This window comes from Staurois parvus, unplaced genomic scaffold (assembly GCF_062004578.1).
Source record: "Staurois parvus isolate SC_StPar_1 unplaced genomic scaffold, SC_StPar_1.0 ptg000152l, whole genome shotgun sequence".
Lineage (NCBI taxonomy): Eukaryota > Metazoa > Chordata > Amphibia > Anura > Ranidae > Staurois > Staurois parvus.
The window spans coordinates 2,013,980-2,030,732 of NW_028317948.1; the positions used below are offsets into that span (position 1 = coordinate 2,013,980).

At 41.4% G+C, this 16,753-nt stretch overlaps 1 protein-coding gene across 1 annotated transcript in view; it reads left to right on the top strand.

Annotated features, from left to right (window-relative positions):
* Positions 1 to 8,679, top strand: part of MOSMO (modulator of smoothened) — a 98,109-nt gene extending 89,430 nt beyond the window's left edge. Inside the window, exons 2-3 of the mRNA XM_089674792.1 lie at positions 123 to 335; positions 3,290 to 8,679. Of these exons, the coding sequence (XP_089530918.1) occupies positions 123 to 335; positions 3,290 to 3,474 (398 nt within the window). The 3' untranslated portion in view covers positions 3,475 to 8,679. The remainder of the gene's footprint in view (positions 1 to 122; positions 336 to 3,289) is intronic.
* The last annotated feature ends 8,074 nt before the right edge of the window (positions 8,680 to 16,753 follow it).

Consider the following 16,753-nt stretch of genomic DNA (forward strand, 5'->3'; position numbering starts at 1 on the left):
AATAATTTACAATGGTAATGTTGACAAATTATGATGGATCATTTGCCGGAAAGGTATTTTATATAGTATATACACTGAAAAACATTGCTCACAGTATTAATGCATTCTTTCTTGCTTCACAGGTGCTCTCACGGTTGGCCTTGTCAGGCAATGTCAGACCATACATGGACGTGACAGGATCTGTATTCCTCCCCGGCTCCCACCGGAGTGGGTTACAACGCTGTTTTTCATCATAATGGGAATCATATCATTGACTGTTACTTGTGGTTTGCTAGTTGCATCCCATTGGAGGAGAGAAGCTACAAAATATGCCCGATGGATTGCGTTTACTGGCAGTAAGTGTCCCGTTAACGATTCCCGCTATATATACTGATGTCTTACCTAGAGTCGTTTTTCACATTAATTCTATTAGAGTTCACATTCTGGGGAAAAATTAAAGAGCAACTCCCAGTGTATTTCGACATTTGAGTGAAGCAGGACACAATTCCTGCCTGTTCTCCTTCCAGTCTAGCAAGTAGATCTTACTCCAGCGCAGCTGCTTTCAGGGGTGAAACTAATTTACTGTAAAAGCCAAGATGCTTGTTGTCACAGCTCATTAATATTCTATGTATATTTCTCCAGAGCATACTCCTAATTTAAAAAAAATTACTTTGAACTTAAAGAGTGTTACTGGTTTCCCTTTAATTCCCACCTACATGGGGGCTGTAGGAAACAAAGTAAATGGAAAATGTATCTGCTGGTGAGCTGTATCAGCTTTAGATGAAATTAAATCTGTTTCCAGGCTGTTTCTTATTCTAGATGAGCAGTAAAAGCACTTGGAAATAAATCCTTGTTTACCTCTGTATCTAGTGGCTAAATTTATCTTCACATTTTGCATCTTGAGCACTAAAATTGTATCTCTTTTCCTATTATCCTGTATCTAAATTGTAATATGAAAGCCTGTGTGTCAGCCTTCTTATGTAATGAGGGGTGCAGACTGCTCTATGCAGGTGTGCTCTCTTATTTGCATGTACAGTTAGGCCCATATATATTTGGACACAGACACAATTTTAGTTTTTTTCAGGTAGTTACCAAAACATATTCAAGCTATAGTTATATAATGGATATGGGCTGAAAGTGCACACTGTGAGTTTTAATATGAGGGTATGTACATCCAAATTGAAGGAAGGATTTAGGAATTACAGCTCTTAAGAGTAGCCATCCCCCCTTTTTCAAGGGACCAAAAGTAATTGGACAATTGAATATAATCATAAATAAAATGTTCATTTTTAATATTTTGTTGAGAATCCTTTACTGGCAATGACTGCCTGAAGTCTGGAACCCATGGACATTACCGAAGACTGGGTTTTCTCCTTTCTGATGCTTTGCCAGGCTCTAACTGCAGCTGTCTTCAGTTGGTCTTTGTTTGTGGGTCTTTTTGCCTTTTGGTTTTGCCTTCAGCAAATTAAATGCATGCTCAATTGGGTTGAGATCAGGTGATTGACTCGTCCATTGCAGAATATTGCACTTCTTCTTTTCCTTCAAAAGCTCCTGGGTTGCTTTTGCAGTGTGTTTTGGATTATTGTCCATCTGTGCTGTGAAGCGCCGTGCAATCAACTTTGCTGCATTTGGCTGAATCTGGGATGACAGTATATCTCTAAACACTGCAGAATTCATCCGGCTGCTTCTGTCTTCTGTCACATCATCAATAAACACCAATGACCCAGCACCACTGGAAACCATGCATACCTATGTCATCACACTGCCTTCACCATGTTTTACAGATGATGATGTTGTTGTGTGCTTTGGATCATGAACTGTTCCAAGCCTTCTCCACACTTTTTTCTTCCCATCATTCCGGTACATATTAATCTTAGTTTCATACGTCCAAAGAATGCTTTTCCAGAACTGGTCTGGTTTTTTTTTAGATTTTTTTTAGTAAATTCTAATCTGGCTTTTCTTTTCCTCAGGCTTATGAATGGTTTGCACCTTGTGGTTAACCCTCTGTATTTGCTCTCGTGAAGTCTTCTCATGATTGTAGACTTTGACAATGATACGCCCACCTCCTGGAGAGTGTCTTTCACTTGTCTGGATGTTGTGAATAGGTTTTTCTTTACCACAGAGAGGATCCTGCAATCATCCACCACTGTTGTCTGCTTTAGACGTTTAGGCTTTTTATGTTGCTTAGCTCACCAGTGCGTTCTTCTTTCCTCAGAAAGTACTAAATTGATTTGGCCACTCCTAATGTTGCTGCTATCTCTCTGATGGATTTGTTTCATCTTTGAAGCCTTACAATGGCCTGTTTCACTTGCATGGACCGCTCCTTTGAATGCATGATGTAGGTTCACAGCAATAGATTCAAAATGCAAATTCCACACTTAGAATCAGCTCCAGACCTTTTACCTGCTTAATTGATGAAGAAATAATGGAGTAGCCCACACCTCACCATGAAACTGCTTTTGATTTATTTGTCCAATTATTTTTGGTCCCTTGAAAAAGGGGGAATGGCTGCTCTTAAGAGCTGTAATTCCTAAAACCTTCCTCCAATTTGGATGTACATACCCTCAAATTAAACCTGAGAGTGTGCACTTTCAGCCCATATCCATTATATAACTATAGCTTGAATATGTTTTGGTAAATACCTGAAAAAACTAAAATTGTGCCTGTCTCCAAATATACAGTTAGGTCCATATATGTTTGGACACAGGCACAATTATAGTTAATGCATGACCTCTCCCTGTCCTCTAAGAACTGACATTTCATGTGAAGAAACTACAACAGGGAATTTAACTACACTAAAAACTAATTAAAAGAACAAAAAACATTTAAAAGTGTTCAATGCCTTTAAGAAATGTAAACACTTTAATGTCCAGAGGCTGGCATAGGTGCATTTTAAATGACTTGTAAAAATGTAGGATGTTTTAGTACAGCTGAAATTTAAAACAATCGGTATATTTTTAACCAAAACAAATAAAATGGTGTTGCGCTAATATCAATAGTACTAAGGACACAATAATTTGATGAGTGGGGAGACAGAAAAAATAACCCCAAAACAGAGGTGATAAGTATAAACCTCTTTTTTTTTTTTTGGTTATTTTTCCTGTCTCCTCACTCTTCAAATTATTGTATTGTATTGTAGTACTATTGATATTAGCGCAACACCATTTTATTTGTTTTGGTTAAAAAGATACCGATTGGTGGCTAGGTCTAGGTGTTTGCAGCTTTTTTCAATAGTCCTATGTATACCTATAGCAGCGCAGAAGGTTTTTTCTATTATCTTTTTAACCAATTCTTTTTCTTCCCTCCGCAGTGATCCTTTTCTGTATGGCAGCATTAATATTCCCCATAGGATTTTACATCAATGAAGTTGGTGGACAACCTTACAAACTTCCCAACAACACCGTAGTTGGGTCCTCTTATGTACTTTTTGTCTTATCCATTTTCTTTACTATAGTGGGACTATTATTTGCAGGCAAAGTATGTTTACCTGGCTGATGTACAGGGGGATCCACAAGACTTTTTATTGCAATGAACATTATATATTTGTTGGGAGGGGAGGTGGGGAAGGGGTTCTTTGAAACCTCCAAGGACATTGCCTTCTCAGGAGAACACCTGAAAAGGGACAAGAGAACTGAGAAGATGATAGACATTAACTTGTTCTCACTATGCACTTTGGATCAAATGGAGAGCCTTTCTTTCCACAACCAAATACAAATATCATAGACTGATCTCCTGAGCATATTTATGCCGCCAGGTCTGCACTGTGACGTGGACTCGTGAAGAACGCTTTACACTGACAAGCAAAACTGACCTTTATTACTGTACCCAACTCCTGTTTTCATCGTCTGCAAGAATAGGAAATGAAGAGTAAACCAAGAGTATTTATGAACTTTGTCTATGACCTAGAAGTATTTCAAAACCAAGTGGGGCTGGCCCCACTTGAGCGAGGATTCATTTGAGGATTAACAACACAGAGACTTGGTAGCCAGAGTCCCCAACGCTACGGAGCATACAGCTCAAAGTCTGTTCAACCCCTGAGACTTCCTATGGCTGAAAGCTTGGTTTTATAAAATGGCTTTGCTCTGGCAAGTTTCATGTGCTTTTGGGTTCAACTGTCCAGCTGTAGATGGATTTGCAGCACATCGGCCCTCATATTTCCTGGTACTAAAATAGGGGCGGGTATTATTTGAGAAAAATAGTTTGAACGGTGCTTTGAAAATACAAAAAGGGAATGTTGAATTCCTTTTAGAAGCACACAGGTACTGGAATACTGGAACTCTGTTGGGAATTAGAAGAAAACACTAATATTCTGGAAGGGGGGGAGGTGTGGTCTCTTCATTTATGTTTATATAAATATATATTTTTGCTGACGCAGTATACAGTGTAAATATAGGCAGTTCTGGGAAAAGAATGCTAAAAGCTTCGCTAGCAAAATCACTGTGGTGCGCCAACTGGAACTGTAGTTAACTAAAGCCATTTTCTTGAAGACTACATAGTGAAGAGTCTTCAGTTTACCTCATACTTCGTAGCAGCCCTCAGATTTTGTCTCTTTTTCTTTTCTTTCAAATATGTATAAAATCAGACATTTCTCATTTTACGTTTTTCAGTTAAACAAAGTTTTTTGCGTCATAACATATCATAAAAAGGAAAATGACAGCAATTTGTACTAGTCTGGATAGGCACCAGAGGTGGGTAACAAAGCACTGGAACTTCCTTGGCTTTCAAATGGATAATCATGATTTTAAGAAGTGGGAGTTTGTACACACTTATACTGCAGTGACCACACTATGCGCTAGCAATGGGTAAATCTCTGCGGTATTTTTTTGTTTTGTTCAGGTATTTGTTGACTCATGTGAACATGTGCATGCCTAATTTCTGAGTTTCTTGCATTCAGAATTTGTAAAGGGATTTTCTGATATAGTTATGCTGGCCTGACATTGTGCACATTCACAAACAGTGCAACAAATTTGAGTACAGCATTTTGCTGGTGTGTGTGTGATTTGCTTCTTGTAGAACATGGGTTTTTCCCTCATGCTTGAAATGCCTGTTTGATCAGTTCAACAAAGTATGTCAGTAAAAGTGGTGATTTTAATCTTGAAAGTGCAAGTTCACCTTCAGCAAGATTTTCCAAAAATCACATATTCTCTGATTAGTACATACCAGCACTCCTTATTTAAATGGTGCAGGTCCTCCAAATACACATGCAGCTTTTGGGGGGGGCCTCCCCACAGCTCAGAGCTCAACTAGAGAAGGAGAGAAAGCGCGCTTCGCACATGTGCAGTTTGAGTGGCTCAGTGGGAACGGGGCAGTGCAGTGTGCATGTGCACAGTTTGAATGGCCCACAGTGGAATCTACTAAGCTCAGCTGGAGAAGGGGACAGTGCAGTGTGCATGTGCGCAGTTTGAATGGCCCAGAGCAGCCGCTAGGGAACGCACAATTGTAATACCCAGCCCATCTTTCAAATGGCAGGATGGAGTGGGATCAAGGGGCCCACTGGAATTTGTGGTGAGGCCACCGACAGCAGCATGTGTAATGGAAGGGATATGCACCATTTAAAACAGGAGGGAGAGCTGGTATTTACAATTCAGAAGATATGGAATTGCATTGGGGAAGTTTGGGAAAATCTTGCTGAAGATGAACATACACTTTAAAGGCAATATGTCATGGTTTAAATACAGAGACTGTTTCTAAGAAGCCTAACTACCTGGCTGTAATGCATTCTAAGTCACTTACCTGAAACTAGCATAGATTTGAGAAATTCTGGCTTTTTGTTTCAATTTGTTGCAGGCCAGACAGGCACTTTCAAGAGACCAGCAATGAAAGCCCCTTTGCACAGTTGAGTCCCTAGAACAAAGAAAAATTGCTCCAGCTATGTTCTCCCAACTGGAAGTGCTGATTTCCAGATCATTCTGGCTGGCAAAGCTCCAGCACTTCCTAATGCTAAAGCTTGGAAAGGAACACAAAGGCAGGGTGTTAGGGGGAATCAAAGCAACGACACTTTATTAAACACAGCACACTTTCAGTTTAAAAACTTGACATTCAGCATAGACGGCAACCAGGAAAGTACAACATGCCAGTATCCAGTGCAGGGCTGATCAAACAGCAGCATAAGCCAGCACCAGCTTGTCCTGCTGGAGTAAAGGGGTGTGCCCCTGAAATGTGTTGCGCCCCACCCATCTCTGATGTTCTTCCTGCCTGTCCGTGGCTTTTGTTTGTGACCATAGATGCTGCTGTCTTCCCTCCTTTGGAAGTCTCCTGGTGTTTGCTTACGCTGCAGTTTGATCGACCCTGCTGTACTTTCCTGGTTGCCATCTATACTGTATTTCAGGTTTTCAAACTGAAAGTGAGCTGTGTTTATTAAAGTATTGTCACTTTGATCCTGCTAACCCCAGCGCCCTGCCTTTCGCCCCTTTCACACAGACATTCCGATCGGGTCCACCTGCCCGTTTTTCAGGCGGACCGATTGGAACCTCTATTCTCTATGGAGTGGCGGGTGTAAATGGATGTGTCCATTTACACCCGCCGACATTCAATCCGCCAAAAAGAGACAGATGGGGATTCATTCCCCTTCCATTGGTTGGATTTCATGGGATGGCAGTCTGATGGAAACGGACAGTCCGTTTCTATCTGACCACCCATAGAGGACAGCAGGCTATGTCTGTGTCTGCTCTGCAGCACCGGAGCGGACACAGACCTGTCATCTGATTGCTCAGCCGGGATCAGCGGACAGATTTCCCACTGAGCAAGTGAATCCACTGACGAGTCTGCCCCGTGTGAAAGGGACCTTGGTGTTCTTTTCAGGCATCCATGAGTAGACCCCTCCCAGGTCCCACCCAAGGAGCTGCAGGTGAGTTGTATTGGATTTGTACACCCACCACCACCCTCCTGGAAACCTATTTTCATTCAGACTGTGGACATTGGCTCACAGTTTTGGAGTGCTGAGTGCCTGCAGTATATACCTCCTTCATAATATGATGCCAAAGCTTGCCTGCCTCTTCCTGTCTGCTGAGCATTACAGTTGGCCAGTGAGGTAGCCCATTATAGTAATGGGCCAATAGAAACTTGAGGGGGCAAGACTTGACACCAAGCTCTACAGCGTTCATAAGAATGGCCTTGTATTCCTTTGTAAAGCTGCTACAGCTATGTGAAGGGCCTTCAAGGTGCCTACACTATAGAGCTACATCAATTTATGTGTTTTTGTTTGAGAGGAAAAAAAAGTACCTTTTTAAAGGTAGCAAGTTAGGGCAACAATATAAAATCTGACATTGCACACTTGTTTCTAAAGGTGCAGCCACCAGGAATATTATTCCAGCTTTGGCTTCACTAATAAGTGATTTGCTTTCCTAGAAAAAGCATGAAGCCAGTTTGGTCCTCATATGTTTTCCAGGTCAGGGATTTACGAAGTAGTGAAACCAGGATCAGGATGACACCTTTTTAAGTCCAACAGAAATTTGTGTTTAAATCGGCTAAACACATTCCAGGAATATTAAAATCAACATTCCTAGGGCCCATCTACATTTGCAGTGCATTAATGCACCTGCAATTAGGCAGCCCATTGAAATCAATGGACTGCCAACACACCAAATCATCCAAAAAATCAGATGTGCCACAATATTCAACGCAAAGCACTATGCACTGCAATGCATGTTTTTTTGCATGGCACATGTAACGTGCATGGCGGTAACACCCACATTCCCACAACACATAGATGTATTTGGGTTTTTACAGGTTTTTTTTTTCCTTTAGATAAAGAATCAAAAAGGCCATCCTCTGCCAACAGCCGCAGAAGGATCCTTGCTGTCTGTATGGAAGCAAGATCTCTCTGCAGAGGTCAAGAACGCCCCCTACTGAGTCAGACCTAGAGGTTTGCAATCGGCAGCTTTGCCCTTTTGTTGTTGTGCACCTGAAATATTCTTAGCTTATCTAAACTGTCATTACAGCCATGTCTGTAAAGCCAAACAAAACTTTCAAACCAGTGAAACCAGGACAAGGGGGTGAATGGATGGAACTTCCAAGTGGAGCACCAACCGCAATAACTTGGCAGAGGGTCTAACGCTTCCCCACTTTATTTAAAAAAAAAAAAAATTGCCTGTGCATACACTTTAATAAGAAAAAAACTGGTAGGATGTTACTCTACGTCTGCCATACAAGTGTCCAGTGGGAAGCGCCAAAACTAGTATGCAGTTGCCAAAAAAGTACCTTGATTGCAGTTCACAATGTAGTCACTGTTGTGCAGCATACAAAGGGTTATGGTAGGTACCATATTTACATGTAAGTGTGTACAAATCCCACACATTTTTTTTTTATTGGTGTTTTTCCATCTTCTATTTACTGAGCTTATCTGCTACATATAGCTGCATTTTTACCAGCGATAACTCCAAGCACAGCTATAGACTGAAACAAAAGTATGCTACAGGAGATGTCATTACTAGGTCAAGATGATGTAAATACCTTTGTTCTGTAATGTGTGTTACTTGTTATGACTAATTTATTATCAGTCAAATGGACATTCTTAAATTATTTCATGGGAGACTTTTTTTTTTTCTTTTTTTTCTTTTTACTTTTTATCCATCATCCCTTGCACCTGTTTAATTTTTCATGACATTGCATTCTGTAAATACAATTTGATTGTCACCTGACTATATTGAGATATTTGCAGAAAAAATATGTATAAATGGGAAAAATCCTTCAAATGACAAATATGGTTTCCAACACTTTATTTCATTGTGTGTTTGTCTCTTTATTATTGTGTGTGTACACACTGTTGAGGTGACTCCCATGGGTCAAATTAATACTTTTTTTTAATGAACAGCTGTCATGAGATGTATATGAGCAGCATTCCTGAACTCCTGAAAATGGCTCTCACAAGCTTTTCAATACATTCATTGTATTTTTGTGTATTTTTCCAGGTCTGTGACTCAGAAAGCGTTGAAGCCACAAAGTCATGGCAGCAAGGAAACTGGTATTTTCCTAAAAAATTAGATTGACTGGTGCAGTACAACTGCATGTATGAAAAACCAGTGATACCTGTCTGCAGCTCAGGGTTTCATTTTCACTTTTGACTGGAATGAATAGTTTTTCTTTCTTGCTTGCTGAGTGACACAGGCATTCAGATACAGTTGGATTATACTGCTGCCTTCAAATGGATTGGACACTGGCAAGAGAAAAACTAGCCAGCCCCCAGGAAAAAAAACATCCTGTACCCTAAATCCCTTTTTTTTTTTTTTGCTAGTGTCCTAGATGGTTGGATTTCTTTTCTCTGGATAAAAGGCATTCATACATTATTTTGCTCTTTTTTTCCATTTTCTTTGTGGATTTTAGTACTACCTCCTTTTTATTTTTTATTTTCTGTGTGGATTCTACTTCAACTTCAATCAAGATTCCTTGCTACATGGTTTCAGAATTTTCTCAGCCTAGCCTTAAGACCCTGCTGGACTGGACAAACAAGGCTAGCCTGAAATGTGACCTTTGAGCAGTGGGCTCTGCATTGTAGTGCTTTTCACACCTGGGGATACTGTGATCATTGACAGCATAGCACCTTGCTAAAGTTGTGGCACAGCCTTTGGTGTGACCCTGTCTCTGAAGACTCACTTTGAGACTAAGGGCAGTCAGGCAGAAGCACCAGGAACTATCTCTTTGCACCACTGGACAGCATTCAGTTTGCTGACACTCCTTCCAGGTTGCTCCACAGTAATAGTTACTGCTGCGGGACTGAACACTGACATCCGCTGGGTCAAGTGTTGCATACGCCTCTTCCCATGATTCAGTATAGAGCAAGCATCATCCCACTGCAGCTCCTACTTAAAAGTTGTCTGTGGAACTTGGTCTCCAGATCATTACCGCTGCTCGCCTGGTCACCTCCAGCCAGCCGACCATCATCAGCACTAGCTTTCTTGTGTTGTTTAGGTAACTCAGACCTTGTCTCGCACTTTGGGCCTAGTTGCGTTACCGCTGTGCTGTCATAACAACATATCTGCACAGACACACGGATCAATCCCACTGCTATACATGACTCCAGCTCATACTCTCCTATGGTGGGGGAGCAAGTACCTGCCCTGTCCTGTCCTCATGGACCTCCACATCCACTCAAGACTTTGTGGCTAGATTTACCCAATTCCTAGCAGTAACTGACCAAAGAGGGTGTAAACATGCTCCAGCCACATCTACATACAGAATTTGTTTCTGATCTTCCTGCTGTCTCCTTAGATTTAAAAGGGATCATTAGAGTGTATTGATGCAGTGTGTTCTGCCTTGCACTGTGAGGATGAGCTTTTTTCTCTCACCTTGGGTCTTTTAGAGCTCCCACAGCTTCAAAGACTTTTTTCCATACACCTGCTCGTGGAGGTATTCTGTGTGTACTGGAAGTTCCCAGAAGGTTCCTACCCAAGTTCCTGTTCACAAATGTTTGATTTGTTGCACGACAAGTAGAATCCTGGCATTCACACTTTTGCATGTGACTTGGGAAAAGCTGAAGGCACTTATGTTGACCCTATAGACTTCAATAGGAATGCATGAAAAATGCATATAAATGCACAAAACACATGCACATGACTTTACTAAGCTGCTTGTGTTAAACTCTGTTGGACACCATCCAAAGGTTACTGTACCTTCACACACAAATGCTCCTGCGCTTGGGGATGGACTCGATGCTACAACCACATTAAGAATGTCCTGGAACATGCACACCTTGCTGCCCTCAAATGGACCGGGGGAATCCAAATATACTGAATGGGGAAAGAACAAAAAGAGGGCGCACAGGCCTAGTGCATTACCATAAAAAATGTTTAATAAAAAATAAAGTAGGTGTTGTACTCACAAACGACAATATAGTCAAGGCACGTCATAAAAGAACAGCTGGATCAACACCGCGCTGAGTAACAGTTCGCAATAGGGAGTTTAGACATCCAAAAGGCTGACGCGTTTCGAGGACTTGCCTCTTCCTCAGAGCCCTGGACAATACTGATAGTAGATAAACTTTCTAAGTGCCTTGCCCTGAAAACTGATTCTCCCCATCTACCAACTGCACTAAGGAAAGAGGTTTGTGCATGCAAGATCTTATGCAGCAAGCACATATATATTGCTGGAGCACCATGTGACTCCTGGATTGTCAGCAAGAAGAATATACTAGGTCCCTGTCAAAGGTATTCCCTTCTTTGTATAGAGTCTGTAGAGTTTGTCCAGAGGACCCTTTTCACCTAGAAGCAGGTCCTCCTTGTCTGGTTATCAATGATAAAAAAAAGAAATATCAGTGCACTAATGTATATTGTAATCAGTCAATAAGTCCCAATAAAGTCTGTAGTTGGTAACCGCTTTAGGTGGCAGAGTGAGCCAACTCTGTATGCATAATAAGGAGAAAGGCGCCTTCTAAGTGCAGTATAAAAAGATATTTAATAAGCCACAAATGGTAAAAACTGACAATGTGGAAGTGATAAAATAGCCCATCAGTATAGCCATGATCCTAGTCCTGCAGGAACCTGTCCGGTGGGGTGCTACCCACTGTAGATGGTGGAGGGGATCCCAAGCTGCTGTGGATGGTCAGGAGTCCCCAGCATCGTCGTCCAACCAGGACAGGAAGTACCTGTAACCCGCAAGCCGGGCAGAAGTGATGTCACACAGGAAGAGTTCGGCCAACAGAAGGGGAGAAACTAGGCTTTGCGCTTGGAGCTAACTGCTCCTTCTACAAGCCTAACAGTGTCATGTCTACATGTTCTATTTAAAGGGCTGAAGCATCCAGAGGACTAAAGAGCCCAGCGGACCATATCACAACATTAATAAAATCACATACATACATAAGACAAAATGTGTCAATAGATTGGTAGATTAAAATAGGCAAACAAGGTAAGAATTTTAAGGGAAGACTACAAAGCTCAGCGGACCATGTGTAAAAAAAAAAAATAAGGACAAAACATAAATAAATGAGCATGAGTAAATACAAGGCAAAAGTATATATAGCATTAACAACTGAGGGGGATGGGGGAGGAAATGGCATATTGCAAAGTATCAAAAAATAAAATAAAAAAATAAAAGCCTCTTGTATTTATGGGTCATTGGGTAAAGTGAAGAATATTATGGAACCAAGTGCACGATTTATAGTAGGGCATGGATCTCTATCTCCTCATTGAGTCCCCCTGGAGTAAGGGTCCCTAACACATAAATCCAAAAGGTCTTGCGCTGGCATAAATGTTTAAAACGTTCTGCTATGGGGAAAGTCCTGAGAATGGATTCGATAATCCAAACTGACAGACTTACAGTGAAACCCTGGTGTGCCTCGAGTGTCTGGGAACACTAGGTTGGTCGTTGCCATCCTCTATGAGCTGTCTGTGTTCACCAAAACGCTTTCTCAGGGTTCTAATGGTTCTGCCTACATAAAACTGGCCACAAGGGCACGTAAGACAGTATACTACATAGTCAGACGAGCAGTTATGGAATTCTTTGATGGTATATGTCTTTCCTTTGGCTACAAAGTCTTTTAGCCCATGTGTAACAAAAGGACACATAAGACTCAATTTTTACTTGCACCTATACATACCCTTAAGGCTAATATATGTGGTGAGCAGGCCTGAAGTGGTTTGTTGTGTTTTCAGTTTAATTGGGGCAATTTTTCTCTTGATATTGCGAGCCTTATGACATGAAATTTTGGGATATGGTGTGAGTGAGGTTTTTAGGAAAGGGTCCTCAAGCAGAATGGACCAATGTTCCTTGAAAACTTTTTCCATGTGTCTATTGTGCATAGTATTGTGTAGTAAATCTGATAGGTTGTGTTTGGTGGGTAGTTGTTTCAGGTTTGTTTTGTTGGGAGCGATATTGAGCAAATGCATCCTGAACAAGTCGAGTTGGATAGCCCCTTTTCAGAAATTTATTGGTGAGGTGAGCTTCATGTGATAAGTAATCTTCCTTACAGGTATAGTTCCGCAATCTGTAGAATCGGCTCTTGAGGTGTTCTTGATCCATCTAGGGTGGTGGCAACCATTGTAGTGGAGGAAGGAATTACCTGCTGTGGGTTTGGTGTAATTGCTGGTGTAAATGCTGTTACCCTCATTATGTAATTCTAAATCAAGAAAGGCCAGAACATTATGATCATGAACATCAGTGAAGGAGAGTCCCAGGATATTGTTATTGCAGTGTTGGACAAAGAGATCAACAGTGTGGTCAGAACCATTATCAAATGATGACTATATCATCAATATATCTGCCATAGAAAATATTTCGTGCAAAGGGATTGTTCTTTCATATATGGAGAGATTCCCAATAGCTCATGGTAAGGTTGGCATAGCTAGGGGCAAATTTAGCCCCCATAGCTGTGCCGTGGGTTTGAAGATAAAAGGTGCCATTAAATGAAAAATAATTATGTTGGAGACAGAATGCAGTGGCCTCCAATATGAAATTGGCCTGTTTATTATTGATGAGGGTATTGGACAGCCCGTAAGCCCACCTCATGGGGTATTGAAGTATACAGGGAATTCACATCTAGGGAGAACCATAAGTATGTGGTCTCCCAAGTAGAGGATGCCAACATTTCTCTTTGATGTATACCATCCCGGATATAGGATGGAAGACCTTGAGCTAATGGCTGCAAGAAATGATCTATGTAGATGAATAAGCCACTGGATATACTCTGCATGGCTGCAACAATGGGTCGTCCTGGCGAGTTCAGTGGATCTTTATGTATCTTGGGTAGGTGATAAAAAAATAATGCGTGTGAAAAAAATCTCTGATGAGGAATGAAGCTTCTGTTTTGGAGATATCATCTGATATTGCTTGGGGAAACTAGAGTTTGCGCCTCTACCCTAAATTGCGTTAATGGATCATGAGATAATTTTGAATATGTGTTCTTATCAGAAAGCAATCTTAAAGCTTCTGAAATGTAATCGGATGGATTCCTGCAGGACTAGGATCACGGCTATACTGATGGGCTATTTTATCACTTCTACATTGTGAGTTTTACCATTTGTGGCTTATTAAATATCTTTTTATACTGCACTTAGAAGGCATCTCTCTCTCTCTTTTTTTGTCTGGTTATCAACAGCTTCCTGTCAAAGATCTGCCAGATACCTTTCCTGCCCTGCTCCTAATCAGACAAATGCTCTTAGCATTTCGGTTAAGATTACAAGCTCTTGCTCCTTGGCTGATGAGGCTCCACTAGATCACTGTGGTGGGGATTAGGCAGGCTCTACTGCATATTTATTCTGTTGGTCCCAGTATCTCCATGTATTGTCAGGGAGGATGTTCCATTTCATTCTTGGTCTCACCACTGCACGCAGGGGCTGCGGCTTTCTGGGGTGTCACCCCAGCACACTATTCTTTCTGCAACCTACCCAATGAGTTTCCTTGTGCCCTCTGGGGTGACTTCACACACTTGTCACCTATTGGCCTATTCTATTACTGTACATTATCTGGTGTGTCTCAGTTGGAGAGTCTGGTTGTCTGGATAGGCATCTTCCATAGTCATAGAATCCTACCCCCTTGATTCTTGGGTTAGGGATATAAGGCATGTTCAGAGGTCTTTTTTTTTCTTACCCAGACCTGTCTTTTGGTTCTTGGTCTAAGTATTGGGACCTGTTCCTTCCAGGGCTGGTCTCCAGTGCTTTGTTCTGTTGATTACAGTAGGTGGTTTTGTTTTGGGGGTGGGGATTTCTTATTTCTTTTTTTCTGGTAGGTTTTGTGTAATCCATTTCTTGCTAACCCTGGCTCAGTGTTCCTTTTGTGAAAAGTAATTCCCTTTGATGGTGACCTTCTTCATCCTGGCTGGACCTTCAGGCTGGTTCTCCATGTTCTACCCTTGCCTGCAGGTTCTCCTTTATGGTAGGAGTCCCACCTCATCCCCTCAGATTCTTGAGGCTTGTAATTGAGTTTGTTTTGGCTATTGCTCACCCCTCTGTTGAACTGCTTTTGAACATTCCAGCAATCAGAATTCCTGTGTCTCTCAATGGATGAGAAGGAATATGAGATTGTTGTAATTACAATAAAATCCTTTTCTTGAAGTCAATTGAAGGATACAGGTCCCACCCTTCCATGTTACGCATGCCTGTTCTCTGTTCGTACACTTAAAAGCGGAAGCTCCACTTACTTGCCTCCTGTTTATGACAGGTACCCGCTCCCACTGCCGACGCCATGGAGGAGAGAAGTGGGTGAGAACATAGCTGGACTCTGGGACAGGTAAGTGTGTGTTTATTAACAGTCAGCAGCTACAGTTTTTGTAGCTGCTGACTTTCAACAAACACAAACCGGCCCGAACTCTGCTTTCATATAACATTACTACAAAACTGAAATTAGGTAGAGGAGGGGTTATACTGGGGACTGGCTAAATGTTTTTTTCAGTGTCCAATCATCCTGTAGGTAGTAGTATAACCGCACTGTAGTTAAATTCATGCGTCGCTCAATGGCTCAAAAAAAAAAGGATTTAATATACCATACCGTACAAAGTTCTAACCTTTTTTTTTCTATACAGATCTAGATTTAGATTAAATACCAGATTCTGGTTATCTGCACTAATAAAAGGAAGTTGCTCCAAAAATACTAGAGGTAGCTTATTTATTCTGAGGATTCTGTTTAATCTTGGTCTCCAGCTTCTATAGTCAGCACATTTAATTAATTAAATTGTAGTGTATCCTGTAGTTTCTGAAGCTCCTACATAATGTGATTATGTTGGTGGTTCCCGGAGGTGTGAATATAATTTAGTTTGTGTAGATAAAATGTTGATAAAAATTCAGTCTCCATAAAGACAGTCATTGTGTGACAGTACTGCCTTTTCTGTCCTTTAGGATGTCCTTAATCTGGCTGTTGTGAGCTCATCAGAATTATACATTTTCACCAGATGAAAATGGAACATTGAAACTGTGAGTGTACTGGCAGCCGAAGTGCATGACTAAAAGTAGTCTGTTAAACTATATTGCCAAAAGTATTGGAACGGCTGCCTTTACATGCAAATGTTTTTAATGGCATCCCAGTCTTAGTCCGTAGGATTCAATATTGAGTTGGCCCACCCTTTGCAGCTATACCAGCATCAACTCTTCTGGGAAGGCTGTCCATAAGGTTTAGGAGTGTGTCTATGGGAATGTTTGACCATTCTTCCAGAAGCACATTTGTGAGGTCAGGCACTGATGTCGGACAAGAAGGCCTGGCTCTTGCAGTCTTTGCTGTAATTCACCCCAAAGGTGTTCTATCGTGTTGAAGTCAGGACAAAGTTGGGAGCATGAAATTGTCCAAAATGTCTTGGTATGCTGATGCCTTAAGATTTCTATCAGGTTGAGGTCAGGACTCTGTGCAGGCCAGTCAAGTTCCTCCACCCCAAACTTGTTCATCCATGTCTTTTATGAACTTTCCTTTGTGTACTGGTACGCAGTCATGTTGGAACAGGAAGGGGCCATCCCCAAACTGTTCCCACAAAGTTGGGAGCATGAAATTGTCTTGGTATGCAGAGTTCCCTTCACTGGAACTAATGGGCCAAGCCCAACCCCTGAAAAACAACCCCACAACATAATCCCCCCTTTACCAAACTTTACAATTGGCACAATGCAGTAAAGCAAATACCATTTTGACAACCACCAAACAGACACGTTCATCGGATTGCCAGTCTCCGCTTTAATTTATCCCAAAAGTGTTCTATCGGGTTGAGGTTAGAACAAAGTTGGGAGCATGAAATTGTCCAAAATGTCTTGGTATGCTGATGCCTTAAGTGTTCCCTTCACTGGAACTAAGAGGCCAAGCCCAACCCCTGAAAAACAACGAACACCATAATCCCCCCTCCATCAAACTTTACACGTGGCACAATGTA